This window comes from Vombatus ursinus, unplaced genomic scaffold, assembly GCF_900497805.2.
Source record: "Vombatus ursinus unplaced genomic scaffold, bare-nosed wombat genome assembly UNPS02014941.1, whole genome shotgun sequence".
NCBI classification, from domain to species: domain Eukaryota; kingdom Metazoa; phylum Chordata; class Mammalia; order Diprotodontia; family Vombatidae; genus Vombatus; species Vombatus ursinus.
The window spans coordinates 9,309,209-9,328,002 of record NW_020954719.1 but is presented as its reverse complement, the minus strand read 5'-3'; the positions used below and the strand labels follow the sequence as shown (position 1 = coordinate 9,328,002).

The window sequence follows — 18,794 nt, the reverse complement described above, 5'->3', positions numbered from 1 at the left end:
AAATCTTTCCCAACTCTAATCCATCCTAATTCAACCACTAAAAACATTTTCCTAAAGTGTAGGTCTGATCAATGTCACATCCCCCTCACTCAACAAACTCCAGTGGCTTCTTATCGCTCCCAGGATCAAGTGTAAAATTCTCTGTTCGGCATTCAGAGCCCTTCATAACCTAGCTCCCTCTTACCTTTCCAGGCTTCTGACACCTTACTCCCCAACATGTACTCTTTGATCCACTGACACTGGCTTCCTGGCTGTTCTACAAACAAAACGCTCCATCTTTCAGATCTAGGCATTTTCTTTGGTTGTCCTCCATGCCTGGAACGCTCCACCTCCTTCACTCCGACTACTGACTTCCCAGGATTCCTTTAAGTTCCAACTAAAATCCCACCTTCTATAGGAAGCCTTCCCTAATCTCTCTTAATTTCAGTACATTTCCTCTTAATTATTTTCTATTTATCCTCTATATGACTTGCTTTGTATACATTTGTTTGCATATTGCCTCCTCCATTAGATTCTAAGCTTCTTGAGGGCAGGGATTGTCTTTTGCCTTTCTTTTATGCCCAGTACTTATCACAGTGCCTGGAACATAGGAGGCATTTAATTTTTATTGATTGACACAAATATTTATTGAATTGAATTTAATAATGAGGAATGGTTTAGGGGCTGAGGATATTTAACCTAAAAAAAAAAAGATTTGAGAAAGACATGATAGTGGCCTTCAAAAAGTCTAATGTGCTGTAGTCTAAAGAGATAATAGATTTGTTTTGTGCAGCTCCAGAAGGAGTAATCAGCACTAATGATTAGAAATAATAGGGATTTACCTTTTGGCTCAACATAAGGAAGAACTTTCTAATAATAAGACTGTTCAACAATGGTATGGGCTCTCTTAAAAAAATACTGATTTCCCCAGCACCGATGATTGAATGACATGGTTGAATAGTATCTGGATGTGGAATATTTCATCCAATGGTTATTGGATTCCAAGTCCCCAAAGGCACATTTTAACTCCAAGATCCTATGTATCACTTTGGCAGGTGCTATGAGAGGCCCCAATTGCATTATGTTTGCTGCCCAAGATTCACACTCAGACAACAGAACAACTCGGAAGTACACAAGAATGTGTGGGTATGATTTCATAAGCTCGTACCCGTTAGTCTCAGGCACTGTGAGGCTAACCGCTCCTCTGAGGGTTAACAATTCTGTATTTTCTCTTCCTACTTCTGTGTCTCTTACCTCCTTTCATCAATCCAGATCATCCACATCAGAACAATATAACAAGAAGAGAAGGAAGGGCATCTGTCAGTGATGTCATTAATGAGGTGCACAGTCCAAGAAGTTACACTGGAGAATCACTAAAGTTCCTTGAGATATGCAGAACTAAGGAAGGATCAAGAAGGAGCTTGAGCAAAACAACTTGGACATTTTTTCCAGATGTCCAAAAGCTCCCTGGTTATTATTTCAAGAACCTGACTCCAGAGAGTATGATGGTTGAAAAATCAGAAGTTTCTAAAGACAGCAATAAAAAGTCTCATGGACTACCCATAACACTAATGAGAGTTTCTTGAAATAGTCATATCAGCCAAGAAGCTGTGACAGAAGCAACAGTATTTTGAGTTGCAGTCTAGTAAGCAATCTGGGTTCCCAGACCTTTCTGGTCTAAAATTATAGAATCCTAGGTATGAAAGGATCCTTTAAGAATGATAGTTGAGGGGCAGCTAGGTGGCGCAGTGGATAGAGCACCGGTCCTGAAGTCAGGATGGACCTGAGTTCAAATCTGGCCTCAGATCAAACACTCGACACTTACTAACTGTGTGACCCTAGGCAAGTCACTTAACCCTACTTGCCAAAAAATAAAAATTTTAAAAAATAAAGATAGTTGAATATTCTTTCCAAGAAAAAAAAAAGAGGGATCTCACTATCTCCATTATTTCAAAAATCCTTATACTAAGGAAGTTTTTTTTTCCCCACAATACTCAACTTAAATCCCTATTAATGCAATATCAGAATTTTCTTGTTCATCTTATCCTCAAGAGAAACAGAGGATAGATGTTCTCCATATTACTGTATATATTCAAAGACTGATGAAATCACCCCTATCCCTCATTTGTTTAGGCTTCTCAAATTCAAAGAATCTTGGAGCTAAAAGGAATCTTAAAGATCCCCTAGGCCACCTCATTTCACAGATGATGTGAAGGGACTTGCCCGTGGTCCACACAAGGAATTAGTGCCACAACTAGAATGAAAACAGGGCCTTCTATGACAACAGAACTCTTTTTGGTTTCTCCAGCTTTTCCACCCAGATTCAGGCTCTTAACTTCTTAACTGCTGGGGTTGCTCCCCAAGGTTTCTGCATCTACAACTCTGGTTCCCAATAGGGCTCTAGAAACACATAACCTTACTTTACAGAGGCCATACCATGGAGCAGCCAGGCTCCAGACCAAAACGCTTCTTGTGCGATAAGAAAAAGCTCACACTTACTAGTAAAGGCTAAGGTGATCCAGTTGGCTGTGCATGTGGATGGGGTAGGTTTCCCCCAGGTGAATCAATTTCTCTATTGCTTCGTAGATGAAAATGATACAAATCAATGAGGCAAACGCTTCTTCAGTAAAGCGGGTAATATAGCAGACGAGAGAACTGGCATCAGTTGCCACAAGGACAATACATAGGAAAGCAGTCCACAGTCCAATGCAGGCTCGAAGGGACAGGTAAGAGAGAGCGTAGTCTCTGAAACAAAGCCAAAATAAATCAAGAGCACCAATCCATGCATCGAATTAAGGGACAGAAGGGCTAAGGGCTCAGAAATCCAGCCCTGGCTTACTTCATACCTTCTACTTTACTCACAAAGATTAGGTTGGGGTGGTACATGAACTGATGGAGGGAAGAGAACGGTACTTCTCATTCTATATTTTTGTTTGATCCCAACCAGAATTTCATTGATATAGTCAGCACCTAGTAAGAAAACTCCCTCTATTGATACAGAGCAGCTACTCCTTTGCAATTCTGAGTCTGAGAGAGTTGTGCAGTAGAGCACTGAGACTGAAATGATTTGCCCACGTTGCTCACAGCTCACGCTGCAGAGACAGGACTCAAACCTTGCTCTTCCCGACCCTGAGAACAACTGTGTATCCACTTCACCACATGGCCTCTCCCACCCACTTCATTAGATGGTGATCTCTCACGAACCTGGCATGGATAAGGAAGCAGCTAGCCCTGGGCCCACTCTTCAGAGGGAGGCAGAGGGACTCTGCTTTCCCATCTCTGATATACATAAATTAAAGCGTGCACAGGGTGAGAGAAGACAGGAAGAATGACCTTAACAAGTTTTCTGTCAGAGCTCAGTAAAGGTACATGTGAGTAAAGTTATAACTAAAGGGATTCAGGTTTGACATAGGGAGAATTTCTTGACTATTAAAATAGCTGCCTTATACGTCGCACTTGTAGGTTTGTAAAATAATTTACCTAAATTATCCTAACTGATCTTTATAAACATCTAGTGAAAGAGGTAGATGCCGGCACTACCATTCCTATTACTGTCTCACACTTAAGAGTGCTTTAAGGTTTCTGTAGTATTTTACATGCATCATGCTATTCATATCCACATTTTACAGATGAGGAAACTGAGGCTCAAAAAGATTAAGTAACTTGCTTAAGGTCAGATAGCCAATAAGTATCTGAGTTAGGATTGGAACTTGCGTCTTCCTTTTTCTGAGTCCAATTTCCCAAGCCACAGAGAAGTCTGGTGACTTGGCAGTGGTTACAGGGCTCGTGGTACAAAGCTGGGACTCTCTGACTCTCCGTTCAGTGGAACAATCACGGAGAAAAGTTGCAGGGCTCTTTCAGAAGACAGGATAGCTGTCTAATGGGCATCTCCTGCTTAGAGCTATCCAACAGCAAGCTGGTGCACTAAGGGACATCCTTCACTGGGTCACAGGGCCCAGGACTACTACTCAAATTTGAATTTACCAGTGCTGTCCTTCACTTTCTCATCTTTTTTCACCCAAGGTCCTGGAATTTGGCCTGGTCACTAAACCACACAACTTAAGGTTTTCTGAAAAAGGAAGGTCTTACTTGCAGAACTTGAACAAAATCTTCTCAAACACGAGCACCGGCCCAGTGCTCCCCAGGATAGTGAGAGCCTGCCCGGCAAACAGGGAATAGGCTATCCCAGTCATCGAGGCTCCGAATAAAGATTCGATTGCACTCTGCAAGGAACAAAATTCATCACTGATTCCATATCAGATCAATACATGGCAACATTATTCTATCTACTCTACTCACATAGACTTTCTATGTGTCTTAACAGTCATTTGCTTGCATTTCATCTTACCAAAAGTAATGTGTCCAGACTATCTAATACTTCCCTGCATAAAATGCTCTCCCTTTAATAATTAAGGTGCCCAAGTTCATCCATCTCTCTGTCCTTGCTTGAGCAATGGCTTAATTCAATTCTCTTTTTTAAAAAAATGTGAACATAATACTATTGTCCATGCTATACGGCTGTCAGGCTGAGTCAGTCACCTGAAACTCTAGTGTAAGGTGACAAAGCTTCTCCCAGGAGTCTTCTTGAGGCATCATGCAATCAAAGTATACAAATATCTTTTGAGACTGTTATTAAAGAACATAATATTCACTTCCACACTAGGAAGTATTGTTGTTTGTTAAGTTAAGTTGGGACACTGTGGCATTTCAATGAGCCCACCACTCTAGCAAAAAAAAATGGAAGTAATTGCTAAAGATAAATATCAGTTCTAAATAAATTATATAAATGTTAACTAGGGTTAATAATACCAATACAATCAACTTTATCACATGTATATGAATAGAGGGTAGCAGTGGTAGGTAAGATGTTGTTAAGTCGTTTTCATTTGTGTCTGACTCTTTAGGATCCCATTTGGGGTTTTCTTGGCAAAGATACTGGAGTAGTTTGCCATTTCCTTCTCCAGCTCATTTTACAGATGAGGAAACTGAGGCAGACAAGGTCAAGTGACTTGCCCAGGGTCACAGAGTAAGTGTCTGAGGCCAGATTTGAACTCGGGAACAGGAGTCTTCCCAGGCCCAGCACTCAGTTCTCTGTATCATCTAGCTGCCCCAAGGCATATAAGATACAAAGCAGCAGATGATTTCCAAATTACTTTGATTTGTCATTGGAACAAAGAATGGGCATTTTCCATGGGACTTCTGTTCTGACAAGAACTTTCCCTTTTTAATTATGTTTGGTTAAGCTAACAAACCTCCCAGAAGAGTCAGAAATCAACTAGGAACTAAAAATTTGTTGTGGATAACTGAAACCAAAAGAGGAAAAGATGACTACAATCCCTTGTATTTCTACGTCTCTACTAGCAGCAGATCACTTTCATATTGATCATCTTTTTTAACCTCCTGTCATTGCTGGAAGGGCTGAGATTGTTCTCCCTGTCATACAGAGGAAAATGAAATCCAGAAATCCAGTGACTTGGCCAAGTGATTAACTGGCAAAGCTAGGGCAAGAACCCACATCCCCTAATCCCGTATCTCAAGGCTGGCTGCCACCATCACATTCTTTATCATTATCATGGTCATTATGGTTGATAAAAGGTCTTACTATTCGTCCCTCAGTTGCTTCTCCAAGCAATCCCCCAAAGGTGATCACGGGTGACATGCAGGCACAATACAGGAACAGAAAAGAGGCCAGACACTGTAAACTCAGGGCATCTCGATAGTCACTCCAGTACCAGGGGGCCTTCCGCTTTATATCCAGCACCAAACCTCCAAAAAGCCTGCAGAAACAGAGGAGACAGCCTCCTCAGACAAACCAACGATCCTCTTGTTCAGCCTCCCAGGAAGACGATACTTGAGTAGCACAAATCTCAAATTACTTCTAATGTCCTAAGAGTTAAGTCACCATCTTGGCATTTTTGGTTCCCAAAGCAAGATGTTGCTTCTGGGTCATCACATGTTCTACCAGCAGCATGTTTAATGGCTATCCTGAGACTGATTAGCAATCTATAGCAAAGCAAGCATCAGCTTCCAAATGCAAAATTTAAACTGTGCCTCACAATTCCAAAGTGTGTGTGTGTGTGTGTGTGTGCGCGCGCGCGTGCACGTGTATGTGTGTGTGCCCACGCGCACCACCTAATCCCTAAAGATTGAGCCTGTGCAAAAGGAAAAACAAAGCTTATGTAATAATAACTGAGCTGTAATAAGAACCTGAAAGGCTGTAAAGGTATGGCAGAAAATGGCAGAGGGACAAAAACAAGGGGTGATAAAGAGACTACACCAGCCCTAAAGGACCAGCAGTGTTCCACACGTCCAAATGGAAGCCTCAGGGCTTCACTGTCTCCCTGCCCCCAGACTGCTGTTCAGGTGGTCTCATTCCCAGACAGGCTTCTGGAATGGGGAAAGCTCTGAGCCACAGGCCCACATCAGGCCCATTCCTCTCCTTTACCTTCAGCTAAGAACAACCTCATTTAGGCCATGGCCTGTTCCCATGTTGAGTAACCAATTTAGACTCCAGAGATAAGAAGTCAGACAGTTACTTGCCTTTGCCACAACTTGTGATGCAGTGGACCTGAAGTCAGGAAGACCTGAGTTCAAATCTGGCATCAAACACTAGCTGTGTGACCTTGGACAAGTCACTAAACCCATTTGCCTCAGTTTCCTCATCTATAAAATGGGAAAAATAACAATACCTACCTCACAGGGTAAATGAGATAACATTGTGAAGTGCTTGGCACATACTAAGCACTTAATAAATGCTAATTCCCTTCCCTTTCCCCACCCTTCACACTTGATACTTCAGGACAACTGCTCTATACCACAAAAAGTCTTCCCTGCCCTTGAACAGTCATGGACTAAAGGGCACCATCCCAGAAAAAGTCTCTCAAAATAATCCACTGCTTTAGACAAAACATTTATATGAACCATAACTGCTCCATAATGTGTATGCTGGTAAATGTTTAACAACTAGCTCTCAGAAGAACCAAGACAAGCTTTTAAATTTAATCTATACCATTAATGTTTTCCCCATCATTTTCTTAAGTCTAGACTTAATCAACCAAATCTAGACAATCAACCAAACAATCACTCAAACCCTGATTTACAATATTTGCTGATTTCCATGGTGCAAAATTTAACAATTAACTCTTGAGCTGCCCTGTTGCCCCGCCACCTTTGACAGTCTCACAGTGCCTCAGTGACTAGCTGATGAGCAATGACTCCAGGAAGCATGCAGGAGCCCAGCTAACTGATGCTAATAAACGAATTTTTAAGATCTGAGGTCCATATACTTGATGTGACAAAACCAACACTCCCAAGTGTGTCGAGGTCACGCTCAGATGGCACTTAGAGGTGAACCCAGATTCTAGCATCTTCTGGTCATCACAACACCCCACTCCAAATAGGTAGCGAAAGCATCAGTCTTCCCATTTTACAAGGAAACTGGACAGGACGGGGTTTTCAGTTCCTGTCTCCCGGCCCTCGGACTAAAGGGCCTTCTATGGCTGCACCACCCCACTGCTATTGCTGCCCTTCCTGTTTGAAGGTGCCTCTGATGTTCACTGGAACATGATTTCACTTGTATAAAAATGTTGGGGGGAGAGAGGGAGACATCTGGTGTAAGTTGTTCTAGCTCTGCTCCTGTCTAGGAATAGCCCTTGGCTCCTGGCATGAAACCCCTCACTAGATACCAAGGAGAACGCTCACAGCACAAAGAGTCATTAGGTACTGAAGCCCACAGGAGGGGAACTCCTTCCATGGTAGTTGCCCAAACACATAGACTGGTTTGGATGAGGCCTGTCTGAGGGAAGGACTGTTTTCTAGAAAGCCCCTAGTGTTCGATTTCTTTTCCAGAACTGGTGTCTCCAACACAAGACATGAATCTGCCCAGGGCAGCCCTCTAAAAGAGCCCTCCCTGGTCTGTGGCAAAGTGATCTGTGATCCTCACTTGCCAGTCTCTCTCCCATGTCTTCTCGTCTGTTCTTTAAGGGAACAGATATATCCCACCAGACCTCTGTCTCCCCTGGTCCACTAAGATGTCGACAGAGTTATGGTCTAACTCAAGGAGTTGGCTGTGGTTTTCAAATTCCAACTCCATTCTTAATATTCCATTTTGTCCCCAAGTCATATAATGAAGTGGAGCAACATAAGGCGTTGGTAGTGGGTCTTCTTCCTCCAGAAAAAGGTGTCTGTAGGCTAAGGGCACCATGACGAGAAGTGGGAAGTCCTAGGCTTAGATCATCACCTATCTCAGTGAGGTACAAGGGCTCCATTCATTTCCTACCAACCCCTCTGTGGGGCATCTTAACATTAAGTGTCCATGCTTTCTAAAGTTGGTAAAAATGGCATTAAATTTGCACACTCATGCATCCTATGATGCAAAAATGCAAAGTCAGTGCAGTAGATGGTCAAGTTTCTGGAGGTCTTTTGCTACAAGTAATATGGGAAAGATCAGGGATAATCTTTTCTTTCAGTGCCAGAATTATCCAATATTGACGGCCTGGGAGAATTCCCCTAAAATACATTTGATCTAATGTCCATGTCAACATGGGGTTTGGTGTGCAGTTACGTTTTTCACTTTCAATCTTATTTCTGAATTCCTAGCTTCACTCTACCATTGGTATCCAATCCACTGGTCCCCAAAATTCTCAGAGGAAGTTGATAATTCATGAGTAAATAGAGATTGGTGGGCCATGCCTCTGCCATTTTCTTTTTCTGGTACCAAATGGCACCTCTGGAGGAAGATCACTGATTAACCCTTTCTTTTTTGTTTCTAAACCAATCCAATAACTATTTGACATTGGCACATATCATATTCTTCCTAAATCCAATACTTGGCATATGGATAGCCCACAATTTCAGAACAGAAGCCCCAAACCCGGTACTACACCCTAACACATCAACCAATAATATGATCAATCCAGGACCACAAGTCTTAGAATGGATCCTTCCCAAGAGCCAAGAGACTCCAATCAAGTCAAATGACTTCTCAACTTAAGAAAAGATCATGTCTCAGAGATTTCCCATCCACCCTTTTTAGTGACAACTATTTCACAGATTTCTCCTTTTCCCAGGGACTCCTTTCCCAGAGAGCTTATCCTACTCCCACCCTCAAAGACCTGCCCTCCAACCAAAGTACTTAATGCACCTAAACAGGGACACTACCTGTTAACTGCATACTCCTGCCTGCCTCTTTGTCTCCTCTCCTGGCATTCCACTGAGTTTCCATGCATTTCAAAGAAAGGAACATGTATGAAAAGAAATGACAAGCTTGTACTAATGGTGCAAAGAGTTAGTAGATCAGAGATAGGAAGGGGAAAATAAGATGAAAGTCAGGGATTTTTGGTAAAAATTTCCACTTAAATTGTGGCCCCTATTCAGAAACTCCCCACCAAGGCCAATCTCCTTGAATGGGATTCTAGCCTGGAGCTAGAACTAGTACATTCAGCTTCTGGGTCAAATAGCATTAAATGGGTCCCAACTGAACAAGTGACAGGAGGAAAACCTGAACACTACTGACTTGTGGGAAAAATCCTGAGACCCCACCCCATATAGGGAGAAAAAGACCCTAGGACATCACAAAATTGCTGCCGAAAAAAAAGTTCACCTGGTACAGAAATTAGCAGGGAGAGGAGGCATGCCCTCAAGCAGCTTCCTAGTCTAACTAATCATTCTTGCTAACTAGTTTCTATGCTGACAGAAGACTGACTGTCAAAATCTAAATGTAACAAATCATTAAATTTCATGGTCTTTTAAAATCATTATTTAAACTTTTTCACTAAGTCTCAGTGCCCTGAGGCAAGGGTCTGTTTGACCGGCTAATGTTACAGCTCCTCCTCCATCCACGGCACTCACACTCTGGGGCAGACGTGCCTCTTTGGGGAGGCTAGGGCAGGGATACTACTGATTGCCACACCTCCCAGTGATACCATATTTTCTCACTGCCTTCCTACTCAAGGGAAAAACATCTTCCTGATTCCAGGACTTCTCCAAGTCTACTCTCACTCAGCCCAGGAGGCACCTCCCTTACTAACAATGGAGGACATCAGAAGTGCCTCTAGAGCGGGAAGGGACTACAACTAGCCCACCCTCCTCATTTTGCCTATGAGTAAAATAAGGCCTAGGGAAGTTAAGTGACTTGCCCAAAGTCACACCGATGATAACCACCAATGGTGGGGTTTGAGCCCAGGCCCTCTGCCTCCCAAGTTGACACACTTCCACCATACCATGTTGTCTTCTCATACATTACAGAATGCAGAGCTAGATGAGACCTTAAAGATAATCTAGATCAACCCTAGACTGCCCACCTTGACCCAGATTACATATGACTAAATTGAGACCCCAAGAGTTTTCTGATATGACTTGCCCAAAGTGATTCAAGTAGCAGAGCTGGGATTTGAACCCAAGTCTTCTGACTGAATCCATTGTTCTTTCTACTATAACACAAAAGAGATATGCTGTTTCCTGGGACAGTCCTAATTTTCTTCTCTGGAGAAGCTCATTAGCCATGTATGGCCATTCTCCCTTCCCTGTCTCTTTTCCTCCTCCTGCTAAGGCTCAGTCTTGAACTAGAAATGCATAGTTCCCATTGGAGAGATCATCTCCTAGATGCCCTCTCTCCAATACAACAAAAGAAGGGGTGGGAATTATTTAATATTGTGCCCTTCCAAAACACAGGACATGTCTTTTATAGACAACTCAAATGGGAATAATAAACTCAGCATGTTCAATTCATAGCTAACACCATCTCAATCCTTTCAAATTAGGCAAGGATGCTGGTGAAGATGAAATAGTATAATTTGCTATCACTTATCTGAAATATGTAAGGAGGTAAATTTCCCTTTTCTTCAATTTCATCAGTATTGATTAAGTGTCTACATACATTGTGCGAGGTACTGAGGCAGATACAAAGATAAACCAAATAGCTTTTCAAGGATTTAAAAAGCTAGTAGGGAGAATGATTCTTTTTGCAGCCTGAAGGCATAACATAAAGTAGTACTTTTTTATTTTTTCTGAGAACAGAAGAAGAAGAAGAGTTTCTATCAGAGGAGAGAATGAAGCTAGACAGAAGTTTCAGGTTTGAAGAGTAATTAATCAAAAGAATGTTAGCAAAAGAGATTTGAAGAGTATTTCTGGCCATTATGAAGAAAAAATTCCTCCCTGGAACTGTTTGACTACCATCCTGCCTACACACAAGAAGGATGGTGGCCTAGGAAGTTCCTTATGGCCTCCTCCAGCTCTGAGATTTTAAGATGATATATTTTGTAATTCCATGTTTTATATTTCTTTGGTAGCTTTCTCAGTGCCTACACATAGACACTCTTCACTCCTGTGTCCAGACCAAAAGGTCTTCAGTATTGTCCATTTTTGCAACTACTCTCTGTTCCTCGTCATATTAAGCCTTTGAAGCATAACAAATATACTATAACATACAAATATGACTCTTGAGACTCACAAAAGGAAAAAAGGCAGGACTCAGAAACCTAATTCTGCCATATGGGTTCATTTATGCCTAGGTTCAACATGGGTCATAACAACCCAAAATAACATTATTGATGTGTTCATAACACTCTGAGACTCTGGTTCCCCTTCAAAAGTCATTTCAAGCCTATGAAGACACCATCACAGAAAATATTAAAAGAAAAGAAACGTTTTTTCCTTTTTTTTTAAGAGCTTCTGCACTTGTGAGTAATAACAAAGAGGAGACTTCTCAGAACTCACCTCCCTGTACGTTGAAGTTCAGGACCACTATGGCCACCATGTTGCTCTGGTTCGACATGGCAAATATTTCCATTTGGAACCCCAGGCATCTTCCTTTTTTCCTAATTACAAAATATCATGAATTACTTTTACTAATAAAGTCAATTCTTGATTATCCATGCTAATGGAGGAGGAAATGATGGGACTAACTTAAGAAATATCAGAGAATCTAAAATTTCTTTCTTGGGCAGGGTTCCATAACTGATTTACCTTGCTGGTTATTTTTTTTTACTCAAAAGGATATAAAAAGGATTTGGTATTCCCTGAATTTGTACTGTCTTGGACAGTGAGAGCAGAAGAGGGTGGGAAGAGGAATGTTCTGTACTAGGTGGGAGGAAAAGGCTAATCTCAGATTAAAAATATTAATAAAAACGAATTATAAAAGAGTAATCTACATGTAAGAGCTTTATTAGAGGAGTTCCCTGAAGAACTCAAAGAGTTTATAGAGTAGTGAGCCTTTTCTTTGGACTTCCACTCACTCTTCCCCGTAGGTCATATATATGCCCACTGACAACTTTTTGAGAGAACTGGGAGGGAACCTACTGGGATATGCCCAAAAATGTCTATACTCTGCACTATCATGACTGGGGGTGAACTGATTAGCTTGGGCTGTTACAGATTGATTGGAAATAAACTATTGTGAGCCAGAGCCAATCCTTTTGTGCTTGGACTATAAAAAAAAAAGTTGGTTGAAGAACCAGCCTTCCCCACTACCCCACCCACCCACCCACCCTCCCACTCCCTTGTCAGAGAGGTCCTTAAAGAGCCAAGCACACACTGGAGAACAGCACAACTAGAAATGATATTAGGACTTGCACAAGGAAAAACCTGTGCATACTCATGACCTCCTCACTAGGAGCCACTAATGACCTCTTTGGGGTACAGCCACATTGCAGTTACTTGTGTTCTCAGACATTTTGCCTTATTTTTTTTGGCTAGGCAATGGGGTTAAGTGACTTGCCCAGGGTCACACAGCTAGTAAGTGTCAAGTTTGTGAGGCCAGATTTGAACTCAGGTCCTCCTGACTCCAGGGCCGGTGCTCTATCCACCGTGCCACCTAGCTGCCTCCCTTTTGGACATTTTGAACTAGATGTCCTGTAGGCATCTCAAATTTAATATGTCCAAAACATAATTCATTTGCCCCACCATACACTCCCCTCCAAAAAACCCATCCCTGCTTTGAATTTCTCTATTTCTATTGATAATACCACTAACCTTCCAGTGACCAAAGTATGCAATTTTTGAGTCATTCTTGACTCCTCACTCTTACCTATCTCACACATGTACTCAGCTGACAAATCTACCTCTGCAACATCTTTCGTGTACCTCTCCTTTCCTCCCCTCATATACCATCACCCTATTAGTTCAGACCCTCATCAACCCTCACCAGATTTCAGCAATGGCTTCCTAATAGGTCTCCCTGCCTCCAGCCTCTCCTCATACCAATCGATCCCCTAGTCAGCAGCTAAAGGGATTTTTCTAAAGAATGGATCTGACCATATTACTGCTCTCCCATACTCAACAATCTCTCCTATTTCCCCATCACATCTAGGATCAAATATCAACTCTTCTGTTTGACAAGTAAACAAAGCTCCTCAGAGTCGCAGGATCCTGCCTTTCCAGCTATTTCCCATTAGTCCCCTCCTTATACCCTGGCATCTGCCCATCTTGCTATCGCTCACACATGACACGTGACCTTCCTTTTCCATGCCTTTGTATTGGTTGTCCCCCAAGCCTGGAATGGAGTCCCTCCTCATCTCTGCCTCCTAGAGACTTAGTTTCCTTTGAAATTCAGATGAGGGAATGCAGATTAGTAGAGGACAATGACGATGACAAAGACGACAACTACTACTATTACCACTACCACTACTACTACCACTACCACCACCACTGCCACTACCATTAGCTAGCATTTATACAGTGCTTTTAGGTTATACCTACATATATGTATATGCATGTAGACACACAGAGAAATATATATGTATATATCTTGTTTAATCCTTACAAAAACTCCGTGAGGTAGGTACTATTATCCTCATTTTACAGATTAGGAAACAGATTGAGAGAGGTTAACTGACTTGCCCTGAGTCACACAGTTTATTATCCGAGTTGGATGTACTCAATCTGGGAAGACTTCCAAGACTTCCAAGGTGAATTCTGAATACATTATTAAAGAGAAAAACAGAGACAGGAAACTGCATAGAGGCAGCCTGGAATGCACTCTCTCCTCACCTCTGCCACCCAGAAGCTCTAGTTTTTGGGTTTTTCCACAAAGTTTACCTCACACACCATCTTTCATGAAACCTTTCCTGATTCCTCCATCTGCTAATGCCTTCCCCCACTCCCACCATAAATTACTTTGGTTTTTTAAAATAATTTTAAACACTTATGTACTTATAATAAAATGTATATAGAAAGAGAATCTATGCAGTCATGTGTAAGATTATACACTCCTAGAGGGCAGGGAGTTGTCCTTTTTTGCCATTTTATCCCCAGGGTCTAACACACTCCCTGACCCATAGCAGGTGTTTATAAATACTTGGTTGGTTTATTATACAGATTGTAGATTTCTTGTGTTAATATTTAGAGTAATATTCCATGTCATTTCTTTAATCAGGGGTTATTAATCTGGAATAGTTTTCAGGGGTTTTGTGAATTTGGATGGGGGGATTATCCTTGATCTTTCCCATATTATTTTTGGCAAAAGACCTCCAGAAACCTGGCCACCTACTGCAGTGACTTTGCATTTTTGCATCATAGGATGCATGAGTGTGCAAATTGGATGGGGGGAAATATATCCTTATTTCAATATAAATGGTTTCTCTTGTAATCCTATGCATTTTATTTTGTGAATTTAAAAACATTATTCTGAGGAGAGGCCATAGGCATTCCCAGACTCCAAAGGAATCTATGATACAAAATAAAGAACCCTTGACCTAGACTAATTCTGGACCTGAATAGTGAGTTATATTTAGACATGTTTTTCTTTTCTTATTTTCTTTGAGTATCACAGAAAAGGAGGGAAAAGGAAATGAGTGGGGAGGGACAAGGAATACTAGGTACACAGAAATAAAAGGCATGTAACTGGGGAATCAGAGTAATGAAACAGAGATAGATGTCAATCTAACCACAGGCTATTTTATGTAGAGTCTTCTGTAGTGGTTGTGTGTCCTCCCTCCCACATTAGAATTATGAGCCAAATATGTTTGCTGTCTCTATTCATCTTGTTCTGTGGCCTCTCTCTGCATGTGCTATTCTCAATCACAATACCTATTTCTCTCACTCCCTCTGGGTTATTGCACATCCCTCTCTTCCTCTTCAAAAATCTGACTCAAAATTCACCCTCCCCTGGAAGCCCTCCCGAATAACCCTACCCATTTGAGATCACTCTACTAATCAGTATTTTCTCAGAAGTTATACTGGTACTATACTGGTTCATTTATTCCTACTGTATGATTTTTCTGTAGGTGTTTCTGTCTTTTTCACATTTGCATGTTCTGTCTCCTTAATTAGGTTATGAATTCGCCCAAAGCAGAAGCTGTATCTTTTATTATTTATTCCTCCAAAATACCATATGTAATGTTTTACACCCAATAAATGATGTGGACCGATGGAGGCACATTACCTGGGAAGGGACATTTTTTGGTGGTTCAATTCTAATCGATGGATCCCATTCACCTGGGGGGAGCACAGTCACTTGGTCCAGGAACTCATCAATACCAGCTAAAAGGTCATCACGCTCTTTTGCCTTATAGGCCACATCATGAAAAATCTATGGAGAAGAGATGACTCTTAGGAAGACTGCAGGAAATCTTCCTGAAGGAAAATAATTATCAACGGACGTCAGGAAGACTACAGCTTCTTGATTTTAATCTTAGTAATAAAACCCTGAAATGCAGATAACTCAGAGAGAGCAGTAAGAGTATGTAGGATGGAGGAGAACCCAAACGAATCATAATTTTTTATGGTGAAAATGGACTGGGTCCAAGGGAACTTTATTAATGGTCTTTAAGTGGATGAAAGGCTATACAACTGTTCTCTATCTCTACTGGGGACCAAACAAAAGGATTTAAATGAGACATAAGGAAAAACTTCCTGAATATAATGGTAGGATTGCACTTCAGAATGACTTGAAAAATGAAGTTCAAGGTCTATCTTTGATATCTATATGTTGGGTTTTTTAAAAAGAGTTGATAAAGCAGAACCCCAACACATTTGTGCCATCTTTTTCAAGAGCTGTGTGCTAGGAGGCACTATTTCAGCAGCCAGGCAGCTTCAGCAAACCCATGTCATCATATTGCCACTTTGAGGCAAATGTCATGTTGTTTCTCACAGTTACATCCTTACATTCAAAAGCTGCTTCACTTTGTATGTGGATACAAGGTCTTCTATTCTGCTCATTCACACTCATACTGCTCTCTCCTCCACCATGCCCCAAATTTAGAGCCTGCTAAACTTATGCAAAGTCCAACATCTGTGTGAATTCTGCCTAGCCATGCCTCGGTGGGAAGAGTTCACACATTCGAAGCATGAGTGCTAGGAGGGAAGGAGGAATATCTACCAAGTTGTTGGCTTTTATTAGCATATGGACAAGTGTAGTTTTAGACAAAAAAAAAAGTGGTTGGGAAAGGGGTGGAGAGGAAAGGGATAATGCATCTCCCCGCTCCAGGTAGATCTGCAATTGACAACCACAGAGAATGTTATGTAATCACACTTTCTGGGAGGGACAAACAACCCCAACCTGTCTTCTTTATCTAGGTACCCCACATAACACAGCAATCATCCTAGGAAGACTTCTCCCTATTTATGTTGATTTCTTTCCCATGGAGAGGGAGTGAGGGGAGGAGGCAGAAATAAGAGAGGGAAGAGAAAGAGAGCATGCTATCAAAGTGAAGAAAAGATACATTAGAAACACATTAGAAACCATCTCAAGTTTCTTCATACCTCATCTGTCATGATGGTGGCCATGGATCTGCCAATCTCATGATACTGTTGGCCTTTTCCTACTGGTCCTAGCAAGATAAACAAGAACCTGATAACAGAGAGAGAAAAAGGTTGTTACCAAGCACCAAGGTACAAGATTTTATTGCTCTCCAATGAACCTAAAAAGACAAACATTATTACCAAACTTTAAGTATGCGCCTTCAGCAGACACACTGCTAATGTGTCAATATCAGCTACTTTAACCTCTATCTCCCATCTGGATATTTCAATACTCATTAAAACCATTACTTTTGTTGACATTTAATAATGTGGCTATAATTATGTGGCCTTTCCATGGAGACAAAAATCTTTGCCTTGGAAAAGAGATTTCTTTCCAAAAGGTCACTTTTTACATGCAGTACAGATGTAATCCCATCTGAATCCCATTCATTGCTCTTATGAGACAAATAGGGGGAAGAGGCTAAAACTACAAAACTCCATAGAATGATATAAACACAGCTCTGGATATTTGAATACACTTTATAACAAACTGAATCCTAAGCCGTGAACATAATTTACCGTCTCAAAGTAATTCATCACCTCTTTACTAGGCTGGTACTCAGAAAGCAGGAAGTCTATTCCCAAGACTGTGCCTGAAACAGTTTCAGCATAGTAGAACCTAGTTAATTGTTTATTTCTGTGCTACAAAGAGATTTAGACTTCATCAGCACAGTGCTTAATCAAGTAGTTTTCTCAGGCCTCTAGTAAACTCTCTGAGGCACTTTAGGCCCATTCTCAAGATTCCCTGGTCCTAAGTCTTGGTATTAAGTTGGTTCTTTTACCAGGGCTCAAGGACACTAGACTTTTTAATGTAATTCACTGTATATATTTCTGTCTCTACCTTGTGGGGATCGGCACTTCTGTGAGGCCTGAGAGGAGGACAGCAGGTGACAGCCTTACAAAGGCCACAATCGGATGGTCCAGGATATCCACCTCTCCAACCAAGACATTTGAGGCTTCTGCCCCAATGGGTATTTTCTTCATAAAATGAAGGTCCACCTAGAAATCCAAAATAAGTCGAAATAATAATGTAGCACCCTATCAGATCTACTCCGTCAATTCAGCACACAGGTTTACAGATTTGGGGGGGGGTAGGGGTACATGGGTAGTAACTACTCCCTTAGGCTCTAAAGTACCTGGCAGGTTTGCACTTAAAAATTCCCAGGGCCACAAAGGTGTGCTTAGTCAGCCAGCAGATACAATTAACTCAAAGCATTTACTAAGATGCCATAGTAAAAAGAGTGGCCATACAATATTTTCCCCATAAACCTAGGACATACTTCACCTCAAATACACACATCATCCATCACAGGGAGGCACATACACGGCCAAGGCAGCTCACACCTCCAGACCTGTAAGACCTCAGTGTCTTAGCTCTTCTCCTAACGCTGCTGCCTGCTGGGCAGAGTGTCTGCTCTGGGTGAGTCATTCACCTAGGCTCCCTGGGTCTGCCCCTCTCCCCAGCTTGACTCTCAACTGCCAAGATCAGCTCTTTTTTGAATCCAATAAGTCCAATTCAATAAACATTTATTAAATGCCTACTACATGCCAGGCACTGTGCTAAGTTGTGGGATACAATTAATTAAAAAAGGACAATCCCTCTCTTCGAGGAGCAGGAGAGACAGTACACATGAAGAGTCAGGAATGTGGGAGGGAGTCTCTTGTTTCATGGGTTGGAGTGAGGAACAGCAACAGATGCAAAGTGGAGTGAGCGGAGGCCAGTCCAGTTTTGCCCTCTACAAAGGGAGGCATCAGGAGGAGTTTAGAATGGCACCCTCCAGCCCTCCATGGTGGTGTCAGTTGAGGCTTGAGTTGGCAGCATGGTGAAGAGATTAGAAGTGATGAGCTCAACCTAGAGGAGATATCTCATTCCATGGAGCTGAAATCAGGCACAGCAAAAGCCAGAGAGGAGTGACACTTTTTTGAATACATAATCAGCTTTCCTGTCAGCTGTCAGAGGTCACACTCCATGAAATTGCTTCCTGCCCTCAAAGCTGCCTCAGTGTCTGGTCTGTGTTTCTCTTTGAAGTGTGTGCATCTCTGTTCCTTCTCTTTGACACTCTGAACTTCTCCCCACT

At 41.8% G+C, this 18,794-nt stretch overlaps 1 protein-coding gene across 1 annotated transcript in view; it reads right to left on the bottom strand.

Annotated features, from left to right (window-relative positions):
* SLC4A8 (solute carrier family 4 member 8) overlaps positions 1 to 18,794 on the bottom strand; it is a 75,142-nt gene that overhangs the window by 22,470 nt on the left and 33,878 nt on the right. The window contains exons 8-14 of the mRNA XM_027844341.1: positions 17,558 to 17,715; positions 16,678 to 16,765; positions 15,359 to 15,505; positions 11,695 to 11,795; positions 5,582 to 5,756; positions 4,069 to 4,202; positions 2,479 to 2,724 (exon numbers count right to left, since the gene is read on the bottom strand). Coding sequence (XP_027700142.1) covers positions 2,479 to 2,724; positions 4,069 to 4,202; positions 5,582 to 5,756; positions 11,695 to 11,795; positions 15,359 to 15,505; positions 16,678 to 16,765; positions 17,558 to 17,715 — 1,049 coding nt within the window. The remainder of the gene's footprint in view (positions 1 to 2,478; positions 2,725 to 4,068; positions 4,203 to 5,581; positions 5,757 to 11,694; positions 11,796 to 15,358; positions 15,506 to 16,677; positions 16,766 to 17,557; positions 17,716 to 18,794) is intronic.